This window comes from Ammospiza nelsoni, chromosome 6 (genome assembly GCF_027579445.1).
Source record: "Ammospiza nelsoni isolate bAmmNel1 chromosome 6, bAmmNel1.pri, whole genome shotgun sequence".
Taxonomy (NCBI): domain Eukaryota; kingdom Metazoa; phylum Chordata; class Aves; order Passeriformes; family Passerellidae; genus Ammospiza; species Ammospiza nelsoni.
Genome location: NC_080638.1, coordinates 41418260 through 41428225, shown reverse-complemented (window position 1 = coordinate 41428225; position 9966 = coordinate 41418260). Strand labels below are relative to the sequence as shown.

General features: G+C 52.7%; 1 protein-coding gene across 2 annotated transcripts; it reads right to left on the bottom strand.

Annotated features, from left to right (window-relative positions):
• Positions 1 to 6363: 6363 nt before the first annotated feature.
• Positions 6364 to 9298, bottom strand: VRTN (vertebrae development associated). 2 transcript variants are annotated; one of them, XR_009418622.1, is made up of 2 exons: positions 7046 to 9298; positions 6364 to 6501 (listed from the first exon to the last, which is right to left on the bottom strand). XR_009418622.1 is itself a non-coding variant. In XM_059474569.1 (1 exon), exon 1 carries the CDS (start codon positions 9296 to 9298, stop codon positions 7271 to 7273), a length of 2028 nt encoding a protein of 675 aa, XP_059330552.1. In that variant the 3' UTR covers positions 6713 to 7270. The 2 variants fall into 2 exon arrangements, 1 of the variants encoding a protein (XP_059330552.1); XM_059474569.1 differs by lacking the exon at positions 6364 to 6501 and having other exon boundaries at positions 6713 to 9298.
• Between the last annotated feature and the right edge of the window lie 668 nt (positions 9299 to 9966).

Here is a 9966-nt window from a genome sequence, read left to right as displayed (position 1 = left end):
GCCAATGCCCATGCCCTGGCTCAGTTTCCCCACCAGTACTACCAGCCCTCATCCTAAGCCAGTGACACTGAGTGACAGATGTGGACAGTCACCAGAAAGCCCATTCCCTGCCCCCTTCCCCAAATCTGTGCACAAACACCCCTCTCTCGTTTCACACACTCTGTGGCCTTTGGGTTGCCACAAGTGCCATGACCAGGTGTCCCAGATGACCTCCTTGCTATGAGGACAACAACTTGGGGACCAAGCCAGCCCCACTTCCTGGACTGGTTGAACATCCCCTCCATCCCTCCCCTGCCTTGGAGATGCTCCTTGCTCAGCCAGGAGCTCAGAGCAGCACTGTCTGAGATGTATTGGGACTTGGTTTCTTTTCACAGCAGTGGAAAACACATTGTCTTCCAGCCTGAGCTCCTTCTGTAACTTCCACAGCATCAAGGTGAGCACTTCCTGCAGGCCATTCTCTTCAGAAGCAGCTGAGGACAGGGTGGATGAAGCATGGGGGTGGCCTTTGAATCCTACCCCCTTCTGCATGCAGCCAGGAAGAAAGCTGCTGAGGAAAGAAGCACCAGCCCCTCAGCACAGATCTGAATGATCAATATGTCTGAGCTGTCACCTGCTCTGCTGCCACTGCTCACCCCTGGCAATGCTCTGGTGTGCCAAAACAGTCTCACTGCCTACAAACAGGAGCTGGGAGTACTGATGGGGGATGCTGGGATGGGGCCATGCTGGATCTCACTCCTCTTCCCACAGGTGAGAGGATGGCAAAGGGGAAAAATATGGTGTGGTTTGTAGGGGACTCAGAACCCCTGTGGGACACTGTCCCCAGCCAATGGGATCCACTAGGACACTGGTCCTCCCACACACCCCCAGCCAATCTGCCCCTCCCTGGGGTCAGCCCCAAGGTGGGTGATGTGGAAACTACCAGAGCAGGATATGGGGTGTCCTTCCTGCTGCACTCCCAGCACCCTCACTCCCTGGGAGGACAAAGCCACCATCTGCTCTTCCACCAGCACCCATCGGGGGGTGGGATTGCAGCCATGCTGGTGGAGCAGAAATGCCTTTATTTCACCCCCATGTCTCATCTGGAGGATGGGGAGGAAAGAGACATGGGGAAATAAAAGCAGAATGACTCCTTTGCTCACTTAATAACATAGTGAGTGTTTTCCCTTCACAGTAATCCAGTAAGGAAATAGCTAATTATCTGAGACAGGGCAAATTTTTATTTCTGTCAAAAAAAAACCCTTTAAAAATCATGTAGCAGTGCATCTCTTCACTAGTTTATCTTTTCCTCCTTGCTCCCCAAAACCAGCCTGCAGTGGAGAGAACATGGGGAGGCACAGCCTGTGGCAATGCCATCTCTCCTGGGGCTGGTGAGAGAGGATTTTTGCAGAGAGAAGCCAATTAAGAGCTATTGCTCAGGCAGGCATCAGCTGCTGGGAAATCAGGAGCTTCATTAGCTCTACTCTCACCACACACACAGGCACCAGCTCACTCTTGCATAGACTCTGGCAGCCACACGTGCCAGAACACACTGCTGGGGTCAAGCTGTCCCCATGGGGCAAGAGGACAAGTGCTGTCAAGAGGAGACAGAGCACCAGGGGGGGACACCTTGCTAAGGACAAGGCATGGTCTCCATGGTCACTGGCAAGTGACAGGGCTTGCAGTGAGGGTGACACAGGAGGGTGTTGGCACCACCCTCCTCTGCCCATCTATCTCTTGTGGTGCCAAGGGGCTGTACCCAATACAGCCCCCTCTCCACTGCTCCACTCCATGTCCTGCTGGTGTCCAGGCACAGGGACATTTGGGGACCAGGTCTGCAGGTGTGCTGCTTGTCTGAGCTGACCCTGGTTTTGCTCCAGTTGATGTCTGGGCTGGATCTCAGAAGCAAGGAAGGCCTTTGCAGGTGGACCACAAATGCCCTTTAGCAGGTGTATGCTGTAGATGCAATTTAAATATTCTCATTGATGGTACTTCAGAAGATTTGGAGACTCAAGACTAACAGGTGTCAGAAGCACCCAGCTTAGGAGTTCCTGGGCCAGACAGAGCCTGTGTCTCCCCACCCAAAATCAGCAGGGTCTCCCCTGAGCAGAGAAGCTGGAGCTGCCCCTCCAGCTATGACAGAGAGTGGGATGGGGATGAGGATGGGATGGGGGCAGTGGTGGAAGAGCCTCTCTTCTCCCCCCACCCTGCCCATTTCTGCTCAGGAGCTTTTCAGGCTGCAGGGCTGTGCTCAACTTGCTCCCATCCTCGGAAGGCTTCCTAGCAGAAATGCCCCTGCTCTGCAATTGCTCTGTCTACTTTTGAGACACAATGCTTAATCAGTTTGTAATATTTGCAGTATTTGCTGACTTCATCTTTAAATAAATCTTGTTGTTTAATCAAAATGTCAGGCAGGATCAATCCCAGTTTCTCACAGAGGTCAGAGTGCTGCCTTCTCCTGGCACAGGGGGCAAGGGGCCAGTGGGCAAGGGCCACCCAGGCAGGCTCCCTGCCCAGACTCACACAGTTATGGAAGTGCCTTGAAGATATAAGTTTATTCTCAAGCACCTGAGTCTGGCAGGAGTGTGTGTCCATCCTGCCACAGCTCTCCTACCTTTGCCAGCACTACAGTTACCAAAGTGATGGAAAAGGGATGGGGAGATCAGTAAAGGAAGATGACAGGGGAGGAGAAATGAAATGCAAATATAAGTGCAGTATCTGCTGAAATGCCATCCTCAAAATAATGTAGCAAAGTCTAGGCATAGGCACCAAACTCTTGACAATATTAGGCTAGAAAAAGGAAAGTTTGCTTCCTAAAGTGCTTTCATACCTGAGTATTTTCTCCAAAACTGCAGTATTTTCCAGATGTTGACTGTGCAAAAATAGCCTTGCACATCAGGTTACTTGTTTTCTAGAAGAGGAAAGGCTGGAACACTGCATCTGGAACTTGGCCAAACTGCTGGGATGGAACCACGCCAAGAGTTGTCAGGTGGGGGCTGGTCCAAGAAAGCTAAGACAGGTATTAATGGGCTGTTGATATTTTAGAAGATCAGTTGGGCTGGAGGATAAGATCCTTGAGGATCTATACAACAATTGATCTTCCATATTTTCACTAGCAAGCTGGCATAGGAAAAAGTGTCATTTGCTAATGAGACAAATTAGGAGGGTTCTGAAATACAGAAGAAGAGTAGAGAGACTGCGCTACCTTGAAGGCAGGAGTGGTGGAGATGGGATGAAATGCAGGGAAACACAATGAGGTGTTGCCAGCAGGAATTGCTGCAGCAGGTAGGGAGGTCCTCAGCTGGCAGCAACCAGGGAAAGGCCTGAGCCATTGCTCTAACATGAAAAGGGCAGATCTGATGTTTGGGTAATTGGTTCAGTAAAAAAAATATTCATGAAGCATAATGGCAGGGCAGTGATGGGCCACAGCTGGACTCCAGAAGACATTTTCAGCCACAGCACATGAGATGAATTTTAATGGAAAGGAGGCAGAGCGGGTGGTAGAAGAACAGGGAACAGTGACAGTGGCTGGCATAACCTGCTGGGACAGAGGCAAATGGTTCCCCACACATACCCCTGGGGCACAGGAGGAAAAAGATTCTGTTTGAACAACTGAATTGGCTTGGCAGCACTAGTTGCCTGTAGTCGGAACCTATGGAGGGAATTATGCAGGGGACTGGTAAAAATGATCCCTTTTTTTCCTCTCATCTTTTTTCCCCTCCCCACACATATATTTTTGATAATGAATTGCTGCTATGCTTGTCAGCACGTGAGCAGTTTTGAATGGTGGCTCTGGCTTCTCTATCTTCCTGCTGCTGCTACTTCTCTACTCTGATGATCCCAGGGAAGCACAGGAGCTATCCTGTGAAATGCAACCCTTTTGCCACCTTGATGTGCTTTTAAGACCAATACTATTGCTCTTTGCACCAACAAACAAGCTGCCTGTGCAAAATCTGGAGGTAAAGCCGTGCTTGAGCTAACATGTATCAGCTAAATGTCGGGCATAATCAACTACTCAGCACCTGGGCAGGCTCTGCTGCACTGCACTGCCCACCTCCCACACTCCTCCCAGGGATGCAATGAGATGCCTTAGTGGCAGGGCAGAGGAGAGCCCCGAATTACAGGTAAGCTAAAGGCTGGCCCCTGTGTGCTTGGCAGCCCCCCAGCTCCTGCTTTTCAGTCACCTTTTAGTTTTCATCGTTTCTGAGCTCAGTATTTATGAGCACCTGTCTGTGAAGGAGTTGAGGTGACACCTGAGCTAAAGCTCACTGCCCAGGTGCAAAGGGGCACCGTTCACCACCCGGTGCCTGGCACTGTGATGTGGAGCAGCAGAGCCCACCCCAAATTCACCTCTCAGCACCAGCCCAGTGTGATAGCAGCAAGACATTCACCAATCAATTCCTACAATTTCCCCCCATTTAAACTGTGCTCAGCCACAAATGACATCAATAATGAAGGAGCACTCACCCTCTAGGTGGTGCCAGCTGGCAGTGATCCAACATGGCCTGCTGCCATTAAGGCATAGGGAGGCAAATAAGTATTATTCTCCCCACCATGCCTCACCCAGGCATCCAGCTTAGGGCATGGAAAATATTACACCCAGATCTCTTCATCAGGGCTTCTAAAATTTGTCTTGCAAAGGGTTGTGGAGCCCAGTACCCAGAAGAGATTCATCCTGCAACTGGCCAGGTGTGATGCATGCAGCATTCCCAGTTCAGGGAGAGTTGGGTGGTGTGAAGCAGAAGCCATTCCTTCACCCTGCAGAGCACTGGGCCACACCACAAAGGCTCCCCCAGGCTCTCCTGATGCTCACCTGCCCCCAGCAGCACCTGACCACCATCCATGCTGATGGATGCCCCAGCCCTGCTGTCAGGCACAGGCTGCCCCAGCCTCATGGCCATCCAAACAGGGCCCATGTTGGCACCAGCCACTACCAGAAAACCCACCCTTCCTGCTGCTTCCACACTCTGGGGGTGGGTCTTCCATCCATTCTCACAGCTGCTGCCACAACCACCACTGCTGCTGAAAGCAGCTATCTCTAGCCTCCAGCAGTTTGGAGACATAGGTAATCTTTCTGCAGTAATTACCAGCTCAGTCCCTTAGAGGAGTTCATGGATGAGTCCTCCCTGGCAGCTAATTACTTCAATTACTTCCTGACACAGAGCCCAGGGCTCTCTGCAGCAGCACACAGCACTGCCTGGCAGCTCCCTGCTCCTTATGTGCCTCCCTTCCCAAAACAGCAAGTGCCACAGAACCTCTCCTCTGGGACCACAGAGGATGTGCCAGACCGGATGGGCAGTGGTGAGACCCCACCATGACCAAGGACAAGGAGCTAAATGGTTTCTTAGACATGCCCCAGGTCCTGGTTCAACACAGCTGCCCCACCACAGGACAAGCCTGAGCACCCCTTTCTCCTGCCAGGCTGCTGCAGAGGAAAGCTCAGCAGAACTTTCTAGCACAGGGCCCCTCTGCCTAGGAGGCTCACAGGGAATGAAGCCAGACTACTCAGGAACAGGACTGGGCTGCAGCAGCCAGTGACAGGTTCCAGACACCTTAAGGAAAAACAAGTAATTTGTGAGCAGTTTTGGGAGGAGGTGGGGCAGAGCAGGGGGATGGATTTGGGACAGACATGCCACGTGTGTTATGGCATCTCCTCTTATCATGGTCACCAAAGCTCCTAATGCCCTGTCAAAGGCCTGAAAGTAAGACAAGAGTCAGTCCTGCTGACCCAGCCTCAGGAGCTGACCTTGTAAATGCAGAGCTTGGGAAGCTCTCCCCACGCATCTGTAGGTTGCTCTGAGTTCTGGGAAGCAAGACCAGGTACTGCAGTTGGTGACAGCCAGTGGTGACAGCCAGCCCTAGACATCCTACAGTTTAGTCCTGCACAGCCATGCTGACAGACAGCACAGGAGAACTCACACACTAAGGGGATGGGGGTTTTTGGAGTCAGGCAGAGACCACCTCAGCCTTACACCTCAAGATGCTCACAGGGCAGAGGTACAAGCAGGTGGTTTCAGCCTCCCAGTACACCACCACCACTTCAGGGCACGACCACCACCATCTCAGACATTGTCTGTGCACCCCTGCTGTCACACAGGGCTGGGCACACTGGGTTATCTCCAGCCTTGTATCTGTTCTGGAAAGCAAGCCTTAGGCTCTTACCAGGGAAAGCACAGCTCCAGCCAGGCCTCCAGAGAGGCAACATCAAGCAGCAGACACTCCTCACCAGGAACCATAAGAGGACCTTCTCAGGAGCAGGGACTGACGTGTGCACAGTCTCTCTCTGCCCATTCAACAGTTTTAGAAAGCAGAGGGGGAGAGGGAAAAAAAGCCTTGCCCAGAAACCATGCAGTGAGAGTGAGAAACCACACAGGACTAGGAGTGGAAGAGTCTTTATTGCTTTGGTTTCTTACAAGTGAGAAATACACATCCATGTTGCTTGCAGCACAGCACAGGGGATGCAGGGACACTGGGCACACAAGTTGCAGTCTCTCTGCATTCTCCTAGCCTTCAGGAAGAGAGACCCTAGAAAAGTAGGGTAGCTGCCAGCTGAGAGAATAAAGGTTTGTGTGAAAGGTTATTGCTACAAGACCTGAAAGGTCAGGGACAGCTTCTGCAGAGCCTGCAGAAGACACTGACTCCTGGTTTAGCATTCCCAGCATACAGATTACAGTGAGGACACAAACAAGTCCCCTCATCTACCAGTCTCTTCTCCATCTAGGAAAGATTAGAGCAGCCAGAGGCAGGGACTAAAAGCAAGAGCTTCACTCATCCCAAGTGAAGCTTTTATTCTCCTTAGCTGGGAAAAGCCCAAAGATGCTTCTTACATAAAGCTCAGCACTCCCCAAACCTCTCCTCACCTACAGCTGAGCCAGTACTACTCTGCTCACTGATGAGATGCTAGGCACCTCCATGCTCATCCTGAACATCCACATTACTCATTCAAGCAACCACCTGGGGCAGAGAGACTTTCACATCCTCCATCTCATGAGGCCCAGCAGCATCCCCTGACACTGGCACAGTATTACCTCCCTTGCTCATCCTCTGAGCACAAAGAAAGGAAAATTACCTGGCCTCTCTCCCTTGGGATACTCAATGCCTTCTCCTTCCACTCCTCCAGCCTCTGGCAATAGGCACTATGAGGATGCTCCCATACCTGATTGAACCACACAAAAAAGAAAGCCAGAGACTAGGAACAAAACAAAACCAAACCAGAACAAAAATCAGCGAGGCCCCAACCCGGGCACTGCACCAGAGAGCCAAAGGGCACAGCAGCAGAGGAGCTGTGGCCAGCTCAGGCATCCACCAACGTCAGCCCATCGTGCAGGGCGCGCTTCCACATGTAATAGGTGGAGCGGGCCGTGAGTGGGAAGCGGGCACTGAACTCCTTGTAGGTTGGGAAGGTCTTCGACTCAAAGCGCTGCTGCAGGAACAGCTTGGCCTGCGCCTTGAACTGGGCAGTGGCAATGACATCCATCACAAACATCCGGCTGCTGGCTCTCTCCGACATGGCATAGCCTGAAATGCTGGTGTTGCATGGCACAGCAGGCACTGGCTTACCTATGTGCTTGGTGGCTACTTCCACAGGGCACTGAGGTTTGAGGCCTGGCTCTGCTCGTGGAGGTGCCAGGGAAGACACACGGTTCAATGGCAGGCTGGAGCTGCTCCAGGGCAGGGGACGCTGCCAAATGGTTTGGCCACTGCCCTTCCAAAACCAGTAGGCTGTGGAGGAGAGAGATGGATAGCGCAGGCGGTACTTGCAGAACGGCAGCTGCCATTGCTGGACCTGCCTCCTGGCCACGTCTCGCAGCTGCTTTCTCCAGCACAGAGAAGGATGGAGCTGCAGCAGACTCCTGGATGCTGGCCGGTCTCCATTCCGTCTCTTCCTAACAGGCACACTGCTTGGCTTCAGCTGCAGGAATGGCTTTCCTATAGCTAGAGTTTTCTGGTTATCCAAGGGTGACTGGGGGTGCTTGAAGTTGGGGTTCTCCTTGATTGCTTTTCTTCGCCAGTTGTAGTAAGTGGACCTGGAGATGCCTGGGAAGCTGCGTTTGAAGCATCTGTAAGGCACTAGAGTGTTCATAGAAATGCATTTCTCCAGGTAGGATTTGGCTCCTTGCATAAAGATTCCTGCTTGAATGGGATCTGGAGAAGTACTTGAGGATTTCAAGCTCCCCTGCGGATTTCTTGGCTCATTCACATCAGCCTTTTTTGGGACAACCCTGTGAAGTTCCTGCAAGCTGTGCGCCTCAGACAGAGCAGAGGTGTCACCATTGACCATGCTCTGCATCTCATGCTTCCAGGCATAGTACGTGGATCGGGAGATTTCTGGAAACATTTGTCGGAAGTGCTGGAGGGGGATGACATTGCCCTCCTGAAAGCAGGACTGCAGGAAGTGTTTAGCTGCAAACCTGGCAGCCGCTTTCTGCCGGTGCTCCCGAGACTGGCGCTTCCAGCGGTAGAAGGTGCTCTTGGTAATGCTGTAGCGGTCACGCAGGTTGGAGTAGGTCAGCTGGGGGTCACTGTTCAGCAGCTCAAGGGTCTTCATGGGCTGGACAGGAGGCTCTGGTGAAGGTATTGTGGGTTCCAGCTCCTCCAGGCCAACCACAGCCACAAAATACTGTGCTTTGAAAACCTGCCGGGAGAGCTGCTGCCCCGACCACATGATGTGCAGCGTGGAGGTTCGTGGGCCACACTTCCTGGGCCGGATCAGCCGGTTAAAATAGGGTCGGATCTTCAAGTTGCTCATAGGATAGATGGAGTAGATGTTACACTGCAGTACTGAGGCAAGAGCATAGACGTGCCACATGTTGGCAAAGGTGCCAGGAAAACAGGTAGCTTTGATATCAGCATCAAAGATGGCTTCCAGGATAGCCATGGGGAGGCTGGTCATCTCCGGGGTCTCCTCAGTGCAGAGGGAGTAGCGGGCAGCCTGCAGCATCACTTTGGAATCAATCATGCCATTCAAGTAGTATTGTTTGTGCAGCAGCATCTCCACCACAGTTCGCACCTGCAGCTCCAGGCTGAGGCTGGGGTTGCCCCAGAGCAGCACACTAGCAGCCTCAAAGAGGCGGTTCCCCTCGCCCTTGCAAACGAGAGGCAGCATGTTACTTGGAGCATCCTCAGGATAGAGGCTCCTGGCTACCCGGTCAACCTCCAGCTCCTCTTGGAACTGACTTCCACAATAACCAGGCAGGGAGAAGGATGACAAGGTCCTCTCTGCCTCTAGCGCAGCACTGGTGAGGCCCTCCAGACCAAAGCATTCGGTGGCTTCCTGTAGCTCCTGCAGCACAGACTGCACCAGCTGGTGCCTCTGGATCATCCTGAAGGATGGCAAAAATAAAGAAGTCACTGGAGATGAAAATACTGCACACTCCAGACTGGCAGTGACCCGGCCTCCAAGTCCAGCTCCTGCGCAAAGGACAGGATGGGGGAAAAAGGTAGAGGAAAGGCCACCCTGCACATTCCAAGGACACAGGAGGAAGCCCCAGTCCTCACCAGGCAGACCCGGGAGTGGAACAGCTCAGCTTGCTCACCAGTGACCTCCTGTGGGCAGCACATACGGCACACAGCCTACACTTGGCAAGGCGAAACTAAGGATTGACTGCTCCCATGGGGTGGGAAGCCAGGTCACCTCCTACCACGGCATACCTGGTTTTGGCCGGGCATCACCCCGACACCGACCTCTCCCTGTAGTGGTTCCATCATTTCCACTTTACTACTCCCCTATGAGCACCCAGAGAGAAGTTTCCCTCAAAGGGAAAACATTTGCCATCGCTGCAGGAAAGGACCTGTGACAGAGCCCCCCTGCACGGGGTCATGGGTGCACCCGGTTCAAGCACAACAGAAGATGGGGCAAGGAGCTTGCCTTGTCCCTCAGAGCAGGGCACTGCAGCTGCACCCATTGCAGGCACCAAAAACTGCCACAGAACCTCAGATGGAAGTGACAGAGCCAAAGCCATGGCTACAGTACCTGAGCCAACACTAGAT